Source organism: Schistocerca nitens, chromosome 4, assembly GCF_023898315.1.
Source record: "Schistocerca nitens isolate TAMUIC-IGC-003100 chromosome 4, iqSchNite1.1, whole genome shotgun sequence".
Lineage (NCBI taxonomy): Eukaryota > Metazoa > Arthropoda > Insecta > Orthoptera > Acrididae > Schistocerca > Schistocerca nitens.
The window spans coordinates 446,231,772-446,255,532 of record NC_064617.1 but is presented as its reverse complement, the minus strand read 5'-3'; the positions used below and the strand labels follow the sequence as shown (position 1 = coordinate 446,255,532).

The window sequence follows — 23,761 nt, the reverse complement described above, 5'->3', positions numbered from 1 at the left end:
CAGGCCTCTTAGATTGTTTGCAGATGATGCTGTCATTTACAGTCACCAAAATATCAAAAGCAATTGCAAAATATCAAAAGCAATTGCAAAATGATTTAGACAAAGTGCGAAAAGTGACAACTGAGTTTAAATAACTAAATGTGTTAAGTCATCCACATGAGTAATAAAAGGAATCCACTAAATTTTGGTCACATGATACATCACACAAATCTGAAATCTCTAATTTCAACTAAATACTTAAGAATTAAATGACGAATAACAAACTGGAACAATCACACAGATAATGCTATGGGGAAAGCAAACCAAAGACTGTCATTTACTGGCAGAAGACTTAGAAAATACAACAGGTCTACTAAAGAGCCTTCTTACACTACACTCATCTGCCGTCTTCTGGGGTACTGCTGTGCAGTGTGATGAAACGCATCGAAGGGCAACTCATTTTGTATTATTGGGATATAGGGAAGAGGGTGCCATTCGTTTGATATGCAAATTCGGGGAAGCAATCATTAAAATTAAGACCTTTTTGCTGTGGCACGATCTTCTCATGAAATTTTAATCACCAACTTTCTCCTCAGAGTGTGACAATATTTTTTTTTTAGAACTCACTCACAAAGGGAGAAATGATCTCATTAATGCAATAAGAGAAATTAGACCTTGCATGGACGAATTTTAGTGTTTGTTTTTCCCATCTGCTGTTCGAGAGTGGAATAGTAGAGGAATAGCTTGAAGGTGGTTTGTTGAATCCTCTGCCCGGCAACTTAATTTTAAATTTCAGAGTAATCATATAACAATACCAGAGAAGGAATGTTGCTACTCACCATACAGCGGAGATGCTTAGTCGCGATGGGCACAATAAAAAGATTCACACAATTAAAGCTTTCGGCCATTAAGGCCTTTTTCAGCAGTAGACACACACACACACACACACACACACACACACACATATAAATGCAACTTGCACACATGTCTGCAGTCTCAGAGAGCTGACACCACACTGCGAACAGCAGCATCAGTGCGTGATGGGAGTGGCAACTAGGTGGGGGTAAGGAATTGTGTTAATCTTTTTATTGTGCCTATTGCAACTCAGCATCTCCGCTATATGGTGAGTAACAACTTTCCTTCTCTGGTATTGTTACATTCCATCCTGGATTTTCCATTGTTTGATTTTTGCCTGACTGCTTTTCTTCGATGCTAACTGATGTGTCGACAGAAGTGCCGACACAGTGTGGTTTGAGGGGACCGCAATCCACGCTATAAGCTCACGAAGGATGGCGTGAGGTCTGAAACAGGATACGTAAAGAATGCTATAAATAAAAGTACGTTAATCCATCCTTGTGTTACATCTGGAGATTGTGGCAATACAAGTGAGACTCTTTAGATACAAGCTATGTAAGGCTAATGGCGCCTTGCTAGGTCATAGCCATTGACTTAGCTGAAGGCTATTCTAACTATCTGCTCTGCAAATGAGCGAGGCTTCGTCAGTGTGCATCGCTAGCTACGTCGTCCGTACAACTGGGCCGAGTGCTAGTCCGTCTCTCGAGACCTGCCGTGTGGTGGCGCTCGGTCTGCGATCACTGACAGTGGCGACACGCGGGTCCGACATGTACTAATGGACCGTGGCCGATTTAAAGCTACCACTTAGCAAGTGTGGTGTCTGGCGGTGACACCACACTAACCCTGTGCTGTTTTCCTTTGTAACTACATTCTTTTGCATCCACTATACTCAGTGTCATTCCTTCTTTCTTTTCTTTCCTATGTTTCTCTTGTTGCTTTACGAACCGCACTGCATGCTCTACTTATGAGCCACGCTGTGTCGACGACCTCAAGACCATGCTGATTGTTAGTGCAGCATCTTAGGTCCCACATTACTCCTGCCGATATAATGAAGCCTATACCTTCAAACTGATCATGCTCCCTGTGTCAATTCCCGGATTTTTGCATGTTATCTCCCGCATTTTTCCGGTGCCACATGATCTTACATCTCTAACTGCGAACCTCTCCCCACCCCCCACACTTTCCCCGTTCTATGCCTGTTCGCACCAACTAAATCCACCTCTCCCAGTCACGTCTGCCATCCCCTTTACGCTTATCCGCCCTTAAACCTGCTACCCACATTAATATACATATATTTATTATTGGGATTAAGCTAAACAAAGTGAAAGGGAAAAGGTGAGAAGAATTTGAGAGGAGGAAGACTGTACTGGAGTGGGAATAACAGGTCTGGAAGAAATGGTGTGGCAATGATGGCGAATAAGAATGTACAAAGCTGTATTGAAAATGTGAGATATATATCAGACAGGATCATAATCTTAAACCTGAGATTCCAAAAAGAAACACTAAAAGTAATCCAGATTTATACACCTCAAGTGGGATGTAGCGAAGCAGAGAAGATGGACTTTGAAAACGTGTTACAAAACCATATAGAGAGTGCCAATATAGTGATGGGAGATTTTAATGCACAGGTAGGCAAAGACAGAAAGGGATTTGAGCAAGTATTTGGATGTTTTGGATATGGAGGCAGAAATGAAGAAGGGGAAAGACTCCTGGATTTGTGCCAGAGGAATGGAATGAAAATAGCAAACAGCTGGTTTATGAAGAGAGAAAGTCATGTTATCACCAGATACAGTTGGGATGGAAGAACCAAGAGTGTAATTGATTATATTCTAGTAGATAGGGAATGGGGAGAGAAAGTAACAAATGTGAAGGTAATTCCAAGTGTGAGTGCAGATGGAGACCATAGATTACTGGTGGGACAATGTAAAATGAATCAGTGTGTGAAAAATAGAAAACAGAAAAAAGTGATGAGGATACGGGATTGGAAACTGAAGGAGAGTGAATGTGCTGAGAAGTACAGAGAATTAATCACACAAAAATTTCCAAAAGAAATTTTCTGTGATGTAGAAAAAGAATGGAGTTTATTCAAAGACACTTTAGTTGAAGCAGCACAAAAAGTATGTGGCAGAACATCTGGAAAGGAAAAAATAAGACAGACAAGTTGGTGGGATGATACCACAATCCAAGCAGTTAGAAGAAAAAATGGAGCATGGAGAAAGTGGTGGAAAACTAAAAATGACGAAGACCATAAAAGATATATAGAGGAAAAAAAGAAGTGCAAAGAAATAGTGGAAACAGCAAAGAAAAAGGCATGGGAAGAGTTTACAAAAAAACTTGAAGATATGAAGAGCAATAAGAAAATGTTCTATAAAATGATGAAAAATAAAAGGAAGGCTTCTGAAGTACCAGTAAAGATGAAAACAGAGGACGGTACCATTATTGAAGATCCAGGGAATATAAAAGATCTGGAAAGAACATTTTAAGAAGCTGTTAAACGCTGAGGAGCAGGTACAGGAGGAAACAACAAATAATGGAGAAATTGAGAGAAGTTGGGAAGCAGAATTAGGAAAAATTACACGGAAAGAAATGGAAAAAGCTGTGAGAAAGATGAATGGGGGGAAAGCCCCAGGACCTGATGAAGTATCAGTGGACATAAGAGCAGCAGGTCCAGTGGGAATGCAGTGGCTGTATAGAGTACTATCAAGCGTGTGGAGAAATAGTACAATACCTGACGACTGGAGAACAGGAGACATTGTTCCCATCTTCAAGAAAAGCCAAAAAAAGACTTTGTAAAAACTACAGAGGAATAACCCTTATGAGTCATACAACCAAGATTTTTGAAAGAATTTTACTAAATCGAATAAGTGAAAAGATAGAAAAGGAGCTGAGAGAAGAAAAGCATGGGTTTAGGAAAGGAAGAAACACGATCAACCTGATATTTTCTATCAGTCAACTGATGGAAAAAAGTTGGGAGTATAACAAAAGGGTGATAATGGTTTTTATAGACATAGAAAAGGCGTATGACTCAGTTGACAGGGAAAGACTCTGGGAAGAAATGAAGAAGATAGAAGATGGATACATTAATGTTATAAAGACAATGTACAGAGTACACAATTGTAGAATTAGAACACCATTGGGGAACTCTGAATACTTCGAAATAAGAAAAGGACTTAAACAAGGAAGTATTCTATCTCCTGCACTTTTTAATGTTGTGATGGAGGGAATGAATAGGGCAGTTAAAATTATAGTAAAAGAAAAAGACAAAAAGATGATTTTTGCTGATGATATGATAATATGGGGTGATAAAGAGGTAGATGTACCGTTACAGCTTGATGCGTGGAAGGAAATAATGAAAATGTATGGATTAAAAATAAATAAAGATAAGAGTGAAGTAATGGTATTTGGAAGAGAGAAAGGAATCAACGGAAATATATACCTGAATGGAGAACCCCTCAAAGTGGTAGAAAGTTTCACTTATTTAGGGAGTGAAATATCTAGGGATGGAAGAATAACTAACGAACTTAATAGGAGATTACAGAAGGGAGGCAATTTCTACCAAACAATAAAACACCTGATTTGGAATAATGAAGTTTCAGAAAGAGCAAAACTCCTTATGTATAAGAATTATTACATCCCTATTGTCACCTATGGTGGAGAAACATGGACAATGACAGAAAGGGACTGGAGCTGACTGCAAGCAGGGGAAATCAAATTTCTCAGAGCAGTTAAGGGAAAAACAAGAATGGACAGAGTAAGGAATGTACAGATTAGAAAGGACCTCAAACAAGAAAGTATGAGAGAAGAAATTGAAAGAAAGAGATTAAGATGGTATGGGCATGTTAAGAGGATGCTTGGGCAGAGACTCCCCAAAATTATGGAAGAACTAAAGATGGATGGGAAAAGACCTAGAGGGCACCCAAGAACACGGTGGAAAATGGGAGTGAGAATATCTGTAGAAAGGAGAGGTGTGACCTGGCAGCAAGTGGAGGAAGAAAAGTGGTGGGAGGACCGAGCCAAATGGAGAGGACTCATCGGCACCCAGACCCGGCAGTAGCTGGAGCGGGATTCGGATATAAATAGATAGTATTATTGATTAGTTATTTTCTACTTTAACCCTTGTGACTTCTCGCAAATTTCAGTGAGTTTTCGCCGTCCACTATCGTCGTCTTCCTCAGATTTCATCTCGTTTTCCCCCCCTTGTGCATCCACTTCGTCCTTTTCGTACTTTTCACATGAATTTTGGTGTATTTTTGCGTAATTTTTCAGACATAATTCTACTTTCTTACGTAATTTTTTGCACCAACCTGGATCCATGCTCCTCCCATCTGCGTTAATACAGAAAACTTTCCTTATTCCTAGCCATATCCCAGTCCCACATACTGTTCCTGCGTTGTTGCTTGGCTCATGAAATCCCCCTAATGGCCTTACCATCAAATTACCCATCTCTGGTTGCCACCCCTCCTTCCACAATGACCTCCACCTGTTCCTTAGCCCTCACCAACATAGTCCTGCAAAACCATATCAACCAAGCCCAATCCTCCTTGCAGTACCTTCTCTCCATCTGCAAAATTCTCCTGCTATGCAATCCCAAATTCCTGGAACCCATAACACACACTGAAACTCTTGCCCTGGAGGAACCTGAGCAACATTCACAACGCTACCTCAAAAAGCTCTCCATCCTACTCACTTCCTACTCCCGCCTCGGAGTACCACTGTCCACCACTTCTACAACCACCTCCAAACCTACCCCACACCCCCTCATAGCTGACAAACCCTGTCTCGCACACCTACTACATTTACCCCACCCTCCAAAACTCCCTCCCACCACCACATAGAACCCAGAACCTAAACAGACCCACAACACAGTTATGAATCTTTCCTCTAGAAGCCTTAGTCCCACAGAAATATCAGTCCTTTCCAAATGCCTCCTCACCTTTTGCCCATCTCCCAAATTCAACCATGCAGGACTAGTTAAAGACCTTCTCTCGGTCCCTACAGTGTAAACACTTTTTTGCTACCAACCCTTGAACCTTGCCTAACTCAGTTCACTCCTCCATCCAACTGCGATCCACCCCCACTGCCTCCAAAGCACCCCCTGTTAACTTCCAGAATTTCTTAACCTCCAACCTTGCCTCAACGTCATTCGCCAAATCCCTCAACATGCAAACTAACCTATCCGCAATAAAGAACCGCAGCCCACCATCTAAAAATGCTCCTGACCTTATAAACCTACCTGCTGACAAAGGCTCCACCACCGTTGTTTCGAACCACAAGGATTACGTGGCAGAAGGACTCCATCAGCTGTTAGATACTTCCACCTACAAACTATGCCACAGTGATCCAACTCCAGTAATCCAGCAGGATCTCCAGTCACTACTCAAATCCTTAGGCCCATCCCAGAACCACTCCCCAGAGTCCATCTCTCTACTTACCCCTACCACTCCCCACACTCCCACCTTCTACGTGCTTACTAAAGTCCATAAATCCAACCACCCAGGACGCCCCATTGTGGCCGTTTTACTGTGCCCCCACTGAGAGAATCTCTGCTCTTGTAGACCAACACTTTCAACCTATTACCCGCAACCTATCCTCCTATATAAAAGATACCAACCATTTCCTCAAGTGACTCTCCACAGTTACTGTCCCTTTACCACACGGTGCCCTGCTCGTCACTACTGATGCCACCTCCCTGTACACTAACATTCCTAATGCCCATGGCCTTACTGCTGTCGAACACTACCTTTCCAGATGCCCTATGGATTCCAAACCAACAACCTCCTACCTAGTCTCCATTACCAACTATACCCTCACCACAATTACTTCTCCTTTGCAGGCATTACCTAAAAACAAATCTGCGGTACGGCTATGGGCACCAGCATGGCACCATCCTATGCTAACCTATTCATGGGCCATCTAGAGGAATCCTTCCTAAAAACCCAGAATCCTAAACCCTTCACCTGGTTCAGATTCACTGATGACATCTTTGCTATCTGGATTGAACATGAGGACACCTTATTCACATTCCTCCTGAAACTCAACAACTTCTCCCCCATTTGATTCACCTGGTCCTACTCAACCCAACAAGCCACCTTCCTAGATGTTGACCTTCACCTCAGAGATGGCTACATCAGTTCCTCTGTCCATATCAAACCTACTAACCACCAGCAATACCTCCACTTCGACAGCTGCCACCCATTCCATACCAAGAAGTCCCTTCCGTACAGCCTAGCCACCAGTAGTCGTCACATCTGCAGTGACGAGCAATCCCTCTCGAAATATACCGAGGGTCTCACTGAAGCCTTCACTGACTGTAATTATCCTCCTATCCCTGTACAAAAACAAATCTCCTGTCCCTTATCTTTCCAGTCTCCCACCACCTCCCGAAGTCCCACAGACCAGCCACAGAGGAGCAATCCCCTCGTAACTCAGTACCATCCAGGACTGGAGCAACTGAATTACATTCTCCGCCAGGGTTTCGATTACCTCTCGTCATGCCCTGAAATGAGAAATGTCCCGCCCACTATCTTTCCCACCCCTCCTAACGTGGTATTCTGCTGTCCACCAAACTTACACAATACACTCATCCATCCTTACACAACCCCTGCTCCCAATCCCTTACCTCATGGCTCATACCCCTGTAATAGACCTAGATGCAACACCTGTCCCATACATCCAACTACCACCACCTACTCCAGTCCAGTCACTAACATCACCTATCCCATCAAAGGCAGGGCTACCTGTGAAACCAGTCATGTGATTTACAAGCTAAGCTGCAACCTCTGTGCTGCTTTCTATGTAGGCATGACAACCAACAAGCTGTCTGTCCGCATGAACGGCCACCGACAAACTGTGGCCAGGAAACAAGTGGATCACCCTGTTGCTGAAAACGCTGCCAAACATGATATCCCTCATCTTAATGACTGTTTCACAGCCTGTGCCATATGGATCCTTCCCACCAACACCAGCTTTTCTGAATTGCGCACTTGTGAACTTTCCCTGCAATACATCCTACGTTCCCATAACCCTCCTGGCCTCTACCTTCATTAGTCACTGTCCTCACCCATCCAACCCCCTCCCTGTTCCCATTCCAGCTCTACACAGCCATCATTTCACCACCACACCCAGTCTTTTAATTCTCTCTTTTCTGCTACTTACCCCCTCCCCACATTCTCTCCTGCCCTCCATCTAAACTGCAACACTTGACTGTCCGCCACTCCCACCATACTATCCCTCCCCCTACCCGCCCCAGCCTCCTTACCCGCACCCAGTCACCACTCCCATAATGCACTGGTGCTGCTGTTCGCAGTGTGGTCTCAGCTCTCTGAGACTGCAGACGTGTGTGCAAGCTGTGTGTGTGTGTGTGTGTGTGTGTGTGTGTGTGTGTGTGTGTGTGTGTGTGTGTACTGCTGACAAAGGCCTTAATGGCTGAAAGCTTTAATTGTGTGAATCTTTTTATTGTGCCTATCGCGACTCAGCATCTCCGCTATATGGTGAATAGCAACTTTCCTTCTCTGGTATTGTTACATTCAATCCTGGATTTTCCATTGTTAGAGTAATCATATAGATGGAGACAAACACAATTAATTGTTGGCACGGTGGTTATGGGAGTAGCTGTGGATTGATATTGACTTGCCTCAAAAGGAAGACGTCATTAGAGATGGAGCCCAAGCACGGATTGCGTCAAGCATGGGGAATGAAGTTGGCTGTGCCCTTTCAAAGGAACCATCCCGGAATTTGACTGGAACAATTTAGGGAAATCATGGAAAATCTAAATATGGATGGCTGGAGGCAGGTTTGAACTGTCCTCCTGAACGTGAGTCCAGTGTGCTAACCACTGCGCCAACTCATTCAGTCTGACTTGCCTCAGTCTGTAATGACAGATTCATTGGCACAACCAACACAGTCAGCCTTAGCTAGCATACGACACTGTCTTCACTGAATATATGAACTGTAAACAAAATTATACTGGTGGTTACAAATACTGGAAAGTTAACATCCTTTGCATACGATCATCATCACAGGGCAAAGTTGGCACTGAAACAATACGGCTACAATAATGTCAGCATACTACTTTTTGTACAGCTCACAGCGTTAAAGCTAAGGTTGGCAGTGACAAGAAACAAGTAAATGTTCATGTCAAGTCACACCTTCTTCAGACTTCTATCGAAACAGTTACTCCCATCAGACACCAAGCTGAGGACAACTTGGAAGGGGCTGGAGACGAAGCACTAGCAAACTGTTCCAACTTTTACAGATTCAGATCTACTGGGAAAAAGAGCATCCAGGGCTCAAGAAAGTTAATTAATCGCGTAACATTTGTAAATACTGCTTGGCTTTAAGGCCAACCACATGGCAGTATCATTTGATGTCAATTACATCAGATTTTTTTCTCTACTAACACTGTTTCATACAGCATAAACCATGAGAAAACTGTAAATAATATGTCAACACACACTAGTGCGAATTAACATTGTTAACAAAGGAAATTTAATGGGAGCAATAAATAATACTGTAAATGATAGTAAAATGTTCATTCCAAGAAAGTAAAAGTGGGGCTGTACTATATTTAAACAGATTAACAGCACAAAATAATTGCTTGTTGTTTTTAAGTATTTGGATTTAGAATAGAAAAATATATCTTTTTCAGAGAAAGTAGTTATATGATTAGCACGAAACACACCAAAAATGAATTCACATCACTATGTCTACTCACCTACAGACTCTTCAGCAAATAATTTGGGCATGTATAGATGGACAAAACTAATTGCTTACTTAGAGAAATCTCTAAAATTTAAAACTTACTGACTCATGCAAGTATTCTATATGATAACATTTCCTTTCACATATAAACATCTCCATACATTGTGTGTCTGTAGCTACTCATAACAATAGATATAATTAAAATCCACAGTTAGGTTAATTGAAAGATAATAACCCAATTCTATCAAGCATTCGCGCACAGTACCTTAATAAAGTCCTTACAAGAGTAAACTTACTAAAGATGAGAAAAAAAAACTGATAATTCTTACCTGTTTTAAGCGAAAAACTTCTAAGTTTCTTATATGGTACACACTTCGTTTTGTCTCTTCAGTGTAAGGAGGTTTCTCAAAATGTCCTTTCATATAATCATGACCTTTATATATGCCAGACAAACCACCTATTCGAACTCCAGCAACATTTACAACACTGGCATAACCTAAGTAGTAAATGTTTGGAGCTACCCACCCTCCATACGGTAGCTCTTGGAGATGGTTAGATGCCTCATGGTTACCACCAATAAAAATAGTCAATATAGGTGCCACTTTTTCACCTGTATAATATCTGTGAAACATGTAATTTCTGATTATTGGCTCATAATAAAGCTCTTTGATCTGTCAACCAGATGCTCAGTGATTATAAAACATAACATTAATAAATTAATAGAGGGAAACATTCCACGTGGGAAAAATATATCTAAAAACAAAGATGATGTGACTTACCAAACGAAAGCGCTGGCACGTCGATAGACACACAAACAAATACAAACATACACACAAAATTCAAGCTTTCGCAACAAATTGTTGCCTATGTCTGCTTGTGTCTGTATATGTGTGGATGGATATGTGTGTGTGTGCGAGTGTATACCCGTCCTTTTTTCCCCCTAAGGTAAGTCTTTCTGCTCCCGGGATTGGAATGACTCCTTACCCTCTCCCTTAAAACCCACATCCTTTCGTCTTTCCCTCTCCTTCCCTTTCCTGATGAGGCAACAGTTTGTTGCGAAAGCTTGAATTTTGTGTGTATGTTTGTATAACATTAATAAAAGTTTACAACACAGAAAATTCAATTTAGAAAGCAGAAAATTATCAAAATCAGAGAGAGACTACAGGATTGGCCAGTTTCTGCATTTGGGGGATGAACTTCCCACTTAAAACAGAAAAAAGCACTCTGTTTTCAGAACAAGATGTTCCCTTCTTCATGGACACAGGCCATAGGGTAAGAAGGACCCACCTGTTATGATGAAGAAGAAATGCAAAAATAAAGGTAAAGTTCAGAGAGAGGAGGAAGTTAAAGACAGTACATCAGTAAGTATTATGCAAGCTTCAATTCAGACATACCACAAGGGACAGAGCACAATGTAAAGGTGGACTGCAAGAGAAACCACTGGACTGATCTCAACCAAACTTGTTACACGTATCATTTACTGTCTGGAAAGAATCACTATGGTGACAAGGACCACCAACTTACCAAAGGTGGGGCTGGGATGAAAAAGAAGTGTAGTTCACAATACATGAATACCCTGACTTTCTTCATCCAGTATTTGAGAATGAGAGCACTTTGTGACTTGCAACTATCATTACATATAATTTCAAACCTTTGCAAAAATTTTTTCTCTGTGACAATCCCCACAAAATGGTGAAAGGAAAAAAAAAATTTCAATTTATTACTTTTATGTTATCAACTCCATTCACAACACATTTTGCAGACAGTGTCCACAAATGGCACTAAATATATCTACAAAATTACATCATTGTATGATACATGACTCAGGAGATATGGCATTATAAACCTGAGCTGCACCAAAGCAAAACTGCAGGGCAAAGTTCGCTACAAATACAGCTGAATTAAGGGTCCAGATGTGTGTGAAATATGTTACATATATGTGACATTTGCGTACGAAGCCACAAACATCCATAAAAAGCTCCTCCTAAACTGCTGGATCAATTTCAACCATACTTGCTACACAAATTGCTAACTATATGAAGAGTGAAATGGGAGGAAGGAGATGGAGGGGAAGAGAGAGAGAAGGAGGTGATGGACATAGGTGTGTGTGGGTGGGTGGGTGGGGGGGGGGGGAGGAGATGGACAAAGAGAGGGGGAAATAGAAAGGGGAGAGGAGGAGATGTACACATGGAGGGGAGAGGATGAGATGGACAGACAAAGGGAAGAGGAGGAGACAGATGGACAGAGGGGAGAGGAGGACAGATGGCGGGAAGACAGTCAGAGAGGAGGAGATGGACAGAGAACGGGGAGAGGAGACAGACAGAAAGAGAGGAGAGGACAAGACAGACAAATAGAGAGGAGAGGAGGAAACAGGTCGAGAGAGATGCGAGGAGTTGAACAGAAAGAGGGGGGAGGAGAGGGGGAGGGAGGGAGGGAGAAAACAGATGGGGGAGGAGAAGGACAGACAAAAAAGGGAAAATGGACAGAAAGTAAAGAGGAGCAGATGGATAAAGATGGGGGGAATGGGAGGAAATGGAGATGGACAGAGACAGAAATAGATGGGCAGAGGCAGAAAGAGATGGGCACAGAGAGAGGAGACTGACTTAGAGGAGGGAGGATTAGACAGATAGAGGGGGAAGGATCAGATGGGCAGGGAAGGGGGGGGGGATAGAATAATAGGTATTCAGGTCTCTTGAGTCACAATTGAGGACATACTCAGGAACTAGGAACCAGATGTTCTCAAGATACTTTTCTATGTTCATGCACACATTCAGTCAATCTGATGGTAAGTCGTCCCCCTTTAGAAAGTAGTGCACTTAACATACATCACGTGGCAAACAATATGAGCAATTTCAAACATTTGGCAAGACTGTTGCTATATATCAAAAGAGCATTATTTAGGCCTTTAATGCCTCAACAGATTACTCACATCAAAGAAAAATTCAACCAATAATAATAATAATTTATAAGACAGAATTCCTGGCCAATACCAATCTTCAAGAGGCAAAATTGTGTAATACTGCCGATAGAAACACTTATAGGTGGCACATTATCTATTTCTCCTCAGGGAGGACAGATGAATAAACCTTCCCCAACTGTCCCAGTGTATCACTTTTACTTTTATCTGTGTTTATGAGCAGCACTACAAATTTCATCTCCTGAAGGTAAGTACGGGACAACGATCTCACCTCACCAGATTAGTCCATCTACAACTTTCACAAATCAAGCACTGAAATGGTATCATCTCTTACATATCCTCCCCACACCACCTGTTGGGACCTTGTGTTCCCTTCTTGCCCTCTGCAACATACTTATTTCCATTTTCCCCCTAACTAAATGTTCTTATTTTTGTTTTAACAACAATATGGAGAGGATAGATTGCCATTCACCACACAGGGGAGGTGTTGCGCCACAGATGAGGCACAATGAGAAAGAATGCCAGAAATATTTCAGCTTTCAGATGCCAGAAATATTTCAGCTTTCAGATGAAGTTCTTCTTCAGAAGCAGAAAACTTACATTCAAACACATCACATGCACATGGCCACTTCCTCATAATGAATGGGTCCATCTTACGCTAGGATTTGATCAACTTGTTACCCTTCCCCCTTCTTCCTTTCCCTTCCTTTCTAGCATTCCCCTATCAATGCCTCTTTGCTCACTGGGAAAGTTTTGTACTGACCCAAAAAGTAGGGTATATTGATCTCTAAGTGTTTCTACTGACAGTATTGGAAACTGTAGCTTCTGAAGGTAAGCTTATTTTAGTCATTGTATTCAAGGCTATTATTTGTGTAATACAAGACACAAAAATAATTATGTTGCAGAGATCATATTTACATGCTCTGTAATTTCTCTCAGTGTTTAACAGTAATAAAGTTATCTCTATAATACAACTGATGTGTTATGGGCAGAATTTGGAGTGCTGTACATACAACAAAATCAGCATAACAGAAGGAATAAAAAATAAATGCTATTTACTGTTACAAGATGATCTATGCACAGCATGGCTGGCTGAGCAAATTAAAGCAAATTTACATTAATGTATATTGCATTAATTCTTTATGAACAGCTTGATCACATTTCCAAATGCTGTGTAGCTCTTACACACTGGCTGTAGCACTAGCCAATGTACTCATTGTCAGAAAACATGAGGGAAGGGTTAGGATAGGGCAGAGTTTTAATCTCTCGCTATCCTGAATTAGATCTTCCAACTTTTTTCTTAACCAACTTCAAGCAAAGTGACGGGACAAGTCATTAAATAGATCATTATAAGTCTCCAATTACCATGGTGGCAACCAGACACTGAACCCCAACTAAAGCAATTGCACTACATATTAAAAAAAAAAAAACCACTACTCTAACTGAACCATGTACTAATTTTATGATAACAGCAGACAGACCATTCAGACGAGTAGCAAGTTCAGCACATCTGTCTAATACCCACCAAGACAGACACAGAAACTAACTCAGGTAGGGGTGGCAATAATATTAATTACACACTTTAACCTGACCCCACTCTGAATGGAGAACGTCAGCTAACTTCATGCTACACTGGAAACGTTTACGCCTATTGTCAAAGCTGACATCATACCCCCTCTGGAATGTTTATGCTCATTGCCAACATTAGGCACATAACACTGTACACCACAGCAATAACAGCCATTGTGAAAATATGAAAATAGTGTTGAGTCATGTGAAGTGTTGCGTGCAGTGCTCACTATTATTATTCAGAAAAATAGGCAAAGGTGATGTATCTGATCCTGCCAGTGGCTCATCATAAATTTCCTGTCACTTCTGTACACACTGGCCCTTTACATGTTTGTTTCTTTTACAAACTATAAGCTAGCTGCTTTGGGAGAACAAGGCAGAACTTGTCCCAGCAGCCAATGACAATGAGCCGATTGCAAGCTTTTCCCAGCACCCTCTGTAACAGAGGCTGAGTTGAAGTGTGCACTTAGTATCTGTATAGCAGATAGTTTTGCTTGTGCAGTTGAGATTCTTGAGGTCATGGCATACATGTCACATGAGTCCATTGGTCTGCCACAGGAAATAAATACTTGGCCCACCAGCTGGGTTGATAGTTCGCTTCTTGCTGTTGAAGCCACTGTATGTCAATTCTAAAATACAATAGTTCCCTCACTTTTATCAATCTAAAATTAGATTGTATGTGTTGAGTTTAAGAGGATCCTGGCTATGTCCTATGGTTGTGATTTGAGCTCACATTACCACCAGGCACAATGGTCCCTCCCTACTGTATTTTTGGTCAGCGATCTAAAATCAGTCTTGATTTCCACACCCAGCCTAATTTGTATCACGCCAAGAGGAACTCAATCCCTAGCATGATGTTAGCGCATTCCACACTTAAAGTTTATCAAACGATGGCGGCAGCAGCACCAAATTCGCAGTTAAAGTCAACTGATTACACGACAACATATCCATCATCATCATCATCATAATAATAATCTGTAGGTTCCATGGCACCATCACTCAAAGGTGCAATTCGAACTCAATGTCGAATCAAGCAAAAATAAAACGGGGAGTAGATAAAAATTCCAGAAGCAGTAGCTGTAGTAATGGTGGTGGTACCGCAGACATCAAAGTTCAAAAAGTATGGTGGGGGGGTGTTTCAGCAGTGACAAGCAACTTAACTGCCCACATCACAAAGCTACATTCATTGCTTGCAATACATGTGAGCATGTGGCCATGATCTGTCAAAGTTGACCACAGCCCATGAAAAGGTGCAATATTACTGCACATCATGCTGGTGTTACTAGCCAATACCAATGCACCACTCAAAGCTATGACCTCACTGGTCATCAACAATGCCGATATGGATTTTTAAGTGGATACCGGAGCCTCCATACCCATAATTAATGGTGAAACTTACTGGCTTGTGAGCAACTAAATAAACTAAACTTACAGTAAACAGCCTACTGCTTTAAAAGGCCTAACGGTCAACATTGCCCACAACATCTATATAAACACATTTTTTTTTTTTGCAGCGTCGTCAACAGTAGCAACATTTATTGTCTGAAAGTCTTTACCAGCTCTGGTTTTCAAATAAAAGATACAAATATCATCACATCGAATAGTATTCAGTTTAATGATTTGATACTTTATATAAGGAGTACTCTGATTTATTTGAATCTAATCGGGGTTGTGCACATACTTTGAAGCTACTGAGGACAGATAATACTATCCCTTGTTCATTATGGGCTGGACTTGTGCCTCTTCCAGGACATAGGTAGTTAAAGCAGAACTTGACCGTTTAGAAAAACAGGTGTTATTTGACACCAATAGGATGGTAATCATTAAAGAGGCTAAAGACACAGTTTGGAATTGTGGCAACTTGAAGGTATCTATCAATCTAATGCTTATGTTTACTCAACTCACTATCCAGAAGGTACTGGAAAAGTTATTTGGCGCGGGGGGGGGGGGGGGGGGGGTGTCCTATTTTAATAGAGATTTAGCTGATGCTTACCTGCAATTGCCCATATATGCAAAATCAAGAGGTGATGTGGTAATCAGTACACCATTCAAACTGTATCAGTTTGCTGTTGCAAGTGCTCCCCACAATATTTCAGAAACACAAGCAGCTTATCTACAGGATACCACACACAACAAATTATTAGACTATAGTTATCATTTCTCCCATGAAGCAAAACCTTAAAAAATTTAACAGCTATTCAACAGACTGAGTTTTTGGATCAAATTCAAAATTTTTAGTGAGGTTTTTTCAATGAAGTATTCAGTACCTCAGCCGCATACTAAGCAAATATGGTATCACATACATGACACTGAAACAATGGATAACCTCCCTGTGCCCCAGATAAAGCACTAGGGAAAATTTATACCAAATGCTGCACAGATATCATATCCTTTCAATCATAACTGGAAAAAAGGGATTAACATTTCAGTGGTCCACCACTCGTCTGACAGCAGTCCAGAATTGGGAGCACTTCTGCGTCATCTGCTTGGCTGAGGGGAGCAAGCACATCGTGACACACCGACCAGCTATGACCTCACGTGAGCAGCTGCACCTTGGGTGTGCCTCTGGCACCCTCACAACCTCTGCCTGCCCGGCTGCCTCACCTTCCCCCGTGAAGTCACCTTCTCCACCACTGTTGCTGATGTTTCCACAGCTGTCTCCTATGGTGTGGGTGCCCACTTCAGCTGTCAAGGGCTTGGCCAGACCTCGGCTCCCGCAGTGTCACAACCAATGCCTCCACTGTTACTGCATCCATCGGAGCTGGTGCTGCCTGTCACACTGCCACCTCCTTCCCTGGGTTTGGACTCAGATATGGAAATGGAAAATGTGCCAGTATCACCTGTTCGACCGTGTAGCTTCTCATAGGGGCCAGGAACCAACCCTGTCCATGCAAGTGCCTCTTCTGACCCTACACACCAGAAGCAGCACATCACGTGACTCAACAACCTAAGTCAACCACGGGAAAAATGGAAGTAGGCATAGTGCTCACTTCTTCACAAAGTAAGAGAAGTGCTGTAACTACAAATTTGATATGTGTGCTGCTTCATAGTTGGTGCATGAAGTTTGTGATTGATTCAGCCACTAGAGGTACCCGGCCCGATAATATGACAGCCCCTGTTGGAACTACCGTATTTACTCGAATCTAAGCCAGGCGCTCCGTCCGTATTTATTCGGGTACCCTTCCTTTTTCACGTGCTTCGTCTGGTTTGAATCGATTGCTTATTTTGCTTTGATCTGATAAGTGCCGTTTTACTTGTTATAGGTGTTTACGTCACTCTAAGCTGAAAATGCATTACTGTACTGCGTCATGCATTGTTTGTCGCATTCTGATAGTGCGTGTTTACGGCGTGTCGCCGCTCGCGGCATGGCTTGCTTTTGTGCGCACTACTGCCTCTTACAATAAAATAAATAAATAAAAAAAAGGAGAGGAATCATCTCATTAGCGAAACAATGGCAAGAGACTGCTATTTGTTGTTACTTACACTGGTGCTTTCTTTGATAATGATCAACAAGAACCAAATAATAGACTGCGTATGATAGAACATGTTCTGAACAAAAGTTAGGCGAAAATTTTTCTCCATTTGAAAATCTTTGCGGCCGCTTCTTTAGTACATCAAATGCTGCACAGAAATTAGTCATCTTAGATTTAAAAATCTAGTCAGTTGCCGTGCTTCATTTCTGACTGTATCACTATTAGGCATAAGAATAATACGAATATAAACATGACACGATACGTATATTCTTCCGTGTTTGCTGTTGTCTCACTCAAGTTTCGTAGTTTATTAGGCAGACAGGATTTAAATGAGATAGCAGCAAACACGAAAGAATACATGGCAAAATGTTTAAATTCGTATTATTCTTATGGTGAAGATAATACTGCATGTGATTCACATTTCATCAGGTTCCTATTAGCAACCATCTCTTCTCACAGGTAGGAAAAAATTCAGAATGTAGAGTTGGCCATATTGACAAACACCCCTAACAGTCTCGCCAGTCAGATTTTCATAGTACATTGAAATTCTGCTACATTCGAAGATGAACAATACGGAATTTGTATTTACTTCGTTGGATAATGTGTGAAAATGCAGTGGTCAAAACTCGCGGCGGAGAAAAAAAAGCTCGTCTTCCACTTTTTTTTTTTTTTTTTTTAATTTATTTACTTACGCAGAGGTTTTGGCGCCAGTATTTATCTCTGTGCCTACAAAGCATGCATGTGTAGCGCTACATATATTCGATGGCAGAAGTTAGTTGTGGCGGCACCTACCAACATTTTTCAGAACTCCCGCTTGCTTTGCACTCGATTCTAAGCTGCAGGCGGTTTTTTGGATTACAAAGACCGGAAAAAAAGTGCGGCTTAGATTCGAGTAAATACAATAATGTCTATATAGAACATAGTGCAAGGCTCCACCAGCCTCTTCGATATTGCTAATTGTACTTTGTATTCCATGTGTGTGTACTGTTCGAGCAGTAAATTATAGTGTCCTTGGATTAGAACAGTTAACCATAATCACAAAGGAAAGGAAGCACAGGCTATTATTTTCTGTATCTAAAAATTTCTTTTTTTTTATATACAGAACAAAATTCCACCTGGTCACAGACATAAAGCCATTAATTTTGCCTTTTGGCCACACAAGCGAACTACTTGTTGTCATTATTGTTGCTGTCGTCTTCAGTCCAGAGACTGGTATGATGCAGCTCTCCATGCTACCCTATCCTGTGCAAGCTTCTTCATCTTTAAGTACCCACTGCAACCTACATCCTCCTGAATCTGCTTAGTGTATTCATCTCTTGGTCTCTCCCAACAATTTTTACCCTCCACACTGTCTTCCAATACTAAATTTGTGATCCCTTGATGCCTCAGAACATGTCCTACCAACCAATCCCTTCTTCTTGTCAAGTTGTGCCACAAATTCCTCTTCTCTCCAATTCTATTCAGTACCTCCTCATTAGTTACATGATCTATCCAGATACTCTTCAGCATTCTTCTGTAGTGCCATATTTCGAAAGCCTATATTCTCTTCTTACCTAAACTATTTATTATCTATTTTTCACTTCCATATATGGCTACACTCCATACAAACACTATCAGAAAAGACTTCCTGATACTTAAATCTACACTCGATGTTAACAAATTTCTCTTCTTCAGAAACACTTTCCTTGCCACTGCCAGTCTACATTTTATATCCTCTCTATTTTGACCATCAAATAGGAAAACTCACCTACTACTTTAAGTGTAATTTTCTAACCTAATTCCCTCGGCATCACCTGATTTAATTCGACTACATTCCATTATCCTCGTATTGCTTCCATTGATGTTCATCTTATATCCTCCATTCCAGACATTGTCCATTCCATTCCACTGCTCTTCCAGGTCCTTTGCTGTCTCTGATAGAATTACAATGTCACTGGCAAACATCAAAGTTTTTGTTTCTTCTATGTGGACTTCAATTCCTATTCTAAATTTTAAATTTTTCTTTTGTAACTTTTACTGTTTGCTCAATATATAAATTGAATAACATTGGGAATAGGCTACAACCCTGTCTCACTCCCTTCCCAACCACTGTTTCCCTTTCATGCCCATCAAACTTTTATAGCTGCCATCTGGTTTCCGCACAAATTGTAAATAGCCTTTCGCTCCCTGTATTTGACCCCTGCCACCTTCAGAATTTGAAAAAGTATTCCAGTCAACATTGTCAATAGCTTTCGCTAAGTCCACAAATGTTAGAAATGTAGGTCTACAGGGTGCATACGCAGACAAGGAAAAAACATTCCCGGATATTTCACACATTTCCCGGTTAAAAATACACTTTCTCCTGGGTGAAAACACTTTTTCTGTGTTAAGTGACAGTATATTTTCCATTGGAACAGCAAAACTTATCAATCCTTTGAATGGTTATGGTTTTATACATGGGCGTAGAATTTCCCGGCACTTTAGAAAACGAAATTCACGGAAAAAAGACACGTTTGGAAATATCTTTGATGTGCAGCAACATGTACGCTGTGTATTTTCAGATTACAAAAGTATACATTGGAATTCCACCGAACACCGCATGTTACTTTCCAAAACATTGAAATTGAGAGTGCGGTGTGCTTTTGTAGGACAGTCATAGCTCATGTCACATGATCTCGCCAGCTGATGACAGTGGATATTCAGAGCATAAGACACGTGATGTAGTCAGCCAACAGCAACATCACTGCTAAGTAGCACAAACACATGAACAGGGAAATTTAATAGTTTAAATTAATATACATAGTGTTACTACAGAAAAGCAAAGCTTTCACGTATAATATTGGTCTTTAAGGCTAACAAGCTGCAAGAAAAGCTACGCTTTCACATATAATGTTAATCTTTTTTGCACATGTCACACTTTAAGATATATCGCACAAATGTGGCAGTAAAATTTTCAATAATGTCAAACATCTGACCTTCAGGGTTCGAAATTCTTGTAAATGGCTCATCATCAAAGCGTTGATATTTAAATGAGAGTCAAACGCTCTGTGATTTAAGAAATTCGTGGTACATTCTTGCACACAGTTCAACTTACGTAAAAGGATATTTACTTTGAAAGTAACACTTTTCGAACCACCATTTGCAATATTTTCCCGCGACTTGTTAGAAATAGGTTCGTTTCAGCAGTTGCCAGAGAGTGCAGATAACAGGCGACGCAGCACTTGCGCAGCTACCATGACGTAGGAAGCCCGTATGTATGTACGTAAAACATTGGAAGATCATGCATTATGTCATAAAAGAAACGAGACATCAGAGGCTACTGCAAGAGCATCAGAACTTCGTGAACCATACTAAAACATGCACATTTAAAGTGCATACTTAAAGTGCACATTCATATGTCCAGATTCCCAATGACATAGACCTCGCCCTGACATTAAGCTTTTCGGTGTGGTTTTCAGGACTGTATTATATCATATTTGGTTCTTTATTATGACATAATGCCGTACGTGCTAGAAGATGAAATTGTGCACTTGAAATGCAGTGTGAACAGTTGAAACTAGCCAGTACTGTGGAATTAAGCATTTAGTTTCAAATACATTGACTGCCTCTGCGTAAAAGGTTATTAAAAGTCAAATTTCTTTAGCAAACAGACAAAAATAACTTCATTGTTCTGCAAGGTGATTAATGCTTGACTGTCAGAAAGGCAGATATAAAATAAAATCTAAAACTAATAATATATTTTAGCCTTCCGTAATTATATGAATGTATTCTAATTCACTTGATAGCTCCCAGCCACAGATATAGGTTTTGTTTTCATTTGACGTGAGAGTAAACGAAGGGGAAACAGCAAAATCACTAAATGTAAACATGGGTCACGTGGAGATGACCCACTACAACTCAAGACTGCTTTGCGTACTATTAAATATAGGATACATAAAACCAATAAAGAGAAGAGACAAGCAAGAAAGTACACATTTCTTCAATCCTTAGCTCCTAGCATTTTTTTTCTCTCTAATCTTGCTACAGCTTTACATGGAGTGCTTTCCTTTCTGTGAAAGAATCTATAACCTCATCAAAGTTCGTCAAATGTTTTGCTACATGAAAAATCGAAATGCCGTTATCTAATACTGAAAAAGCTGCTAATACAAATAATACCCAAGACTGGTGTGGTTTCTCAATCTGATTACGTCTATTTTGTCACTGTCTGCTAGATAAAACAAAATAGGCCTTTTTCATATTGCAGCAGTTTTGTAACACACACCATATAAACGAGACTGTTTTGGCACAAATGGTCATTTTTATAACACAACAGAATACAATTCACGAAGTACCAATATCACTAATATCAAATGCCTATTAGGCCTAATACAAGCGAAAAGCTTTACGCTAGGAAATAGTTTCACATTTCATTCATACGCACCAGTTTCTCAAGCATGAGATCGATAAGAAGCATTACGAAATTTTTAAATAAATTTGGAGTTGTATTATTCTTCCATAATTTGTGTGATATCCCTGTTTCTTCTCCTTCCTCGTTCTAATAAACAATCTTGTCATCACCAATTCTGTAGCTATTCCCGCCATTGCCAAAACTTGTTCGCCTATTAACTTCACTAACCCTGCCAGAATCACAGGTTTAGTTATCCCGCGATTATTCACTGGTTAGGATGTTCGTACAACACATTTTCCGTGTTACTTCCAGAATAGAACTTAAGCGGTTGCTAGCCGGGGACTTTACAACTGGTCCTTACTAGTGTAGTGATCTGGCCAAAAATTTTCTATCAATATTTCATTTTCTTGGACACACCAAGAAGATAATACGTAATCTTTCTCACCTGTTAGTCGTTTATTTCCATTGTGGTAGTCCGAGTCTATGGATTTCGCTAGTAATTATAACAATGTTGATCATTCGCAAACCCAATCACCCACACAATCAGACAGCGATTGACATTCATCCAATCAGCTTTACTCTGCTCAGCTCATATAGCCCCATCCCCTTTTGTCTGCGGAAAGTTTATTTCTAGATGTGACGAGGATTCTCCTGACAGAGACATCACATACACTATGCACACATTCAAAATCAATTTCTGATTCATTCAGAAATAAACTTAAAATGTGTTCAAAAATGTTCACAACCCAAGAGGGATGCGTTTCAAAATCATATGAATAATTATAGACCAAAACTACTCTAACACCACTCAACTGTGCATGTGCCCTCTCGTAATAGCTACAAAAATCTATCGTAAACAGTTATGACTTCACGCTCATCAGAGGCAATTTGTTGTTATGAAGCATTGCATAGTCTTCCTAAAGCCTTTGACACATTTTGCGGTCAGCATACGCTTGCATGAGCACTGTGCGTGTCGTCGCATATGGAGCATTTTCATTTTTTTCATAGCAGAATACAGTAATATCCTTTGTTAGAGTATCCGTTCTTACCAGTCAAAATTACAAAAATTTAACAGGAAACTGAAACAATGAAAAACTCCTGGAATTCTAAAAAATTCCCAGGGTTTTCCCAGTTGAAAAAATTCCCGGGCTTTTCCCAGATCTCCTGGTTGTCCTGGGCCGTATACACCCTGGTTTAACTTTCCTGAATCTATCTTCTAAGATAAGTCGTAGGGTCAGAATTGGCTCTCGTGTTCCAACATTTCTACAGAATCCAAATTGAACTTACTAGATAATATACTGCAACCATTACCATGATGAGCACTGTTTTTTGAGAAATTACTATTATGGGAGCTTACCACTGCTCCTCATCCTATGTCAAACACATTAGCAGAGAAGTTAGTCAATGTTCCAAGACCTAAATGAAAAAGATAACAGTTAAGTGACTCTGAGGAAGCCCCGAGATGTTTAGACCTTCGGTATGTTTCAATCCACCTCCACACACCACCACAGTCCAGCCAAGACGGTGCAAGGGTGATCTCCTGCACCCATCCCAGCAAGCCAATCCCCTCAAGCAATTTACCACATACCGTATGGTAGTCCATACTGCCATATGGACTCCCTAGATTGGGCTCCTACGTATGACCATACACTAGTGTGGACTTAAGGGATCATCACTGGTTGCAGGAAAGCACAAACTGTTTAAACTAGTAGCCAGGCAAGAGTAACTCATGGGGCATGAAAATCAACATTGTGCACAACAGCTAAATGGTGTTACACCCCTGACACCACCTTCTCAGAGCACAATTAGCCCCTGAGAGTGTCACCTACATCAGCAATGGCTCCCAGGTGGCATAAATACAAACCTCAGCTTGCAGGTCTGCCCATCGAGGATCCTTGCCCC

At 40.9% G+C, this 23,761-nt stretch overlaps 1 protein-coding gene across 2 annotated transcripts in view; it reads right to left on the bottom strand.

Moving 5' to 3' along the window:
- LOC126251395 (lariat debranching enzyme) overlaps positions 1-23,761 on the bottom strand; it is a 94,651-nt gene that overhangs the window by 60,275 nt on the left and 10,615 nt on the right. For both annotated transcript variants that reach the window (XM_049951792.1, XM_049951793.1), the window contains exon 3: positions 9,864-10,155. In XM_049951792.1, coding sequence (XP_049807749.1) covers positions 9,864-10,155 — 292 coding nt within the window. The remainder of the gene's footprint in view (positions 1-9,863; positions 10,156-23,761) is intronic.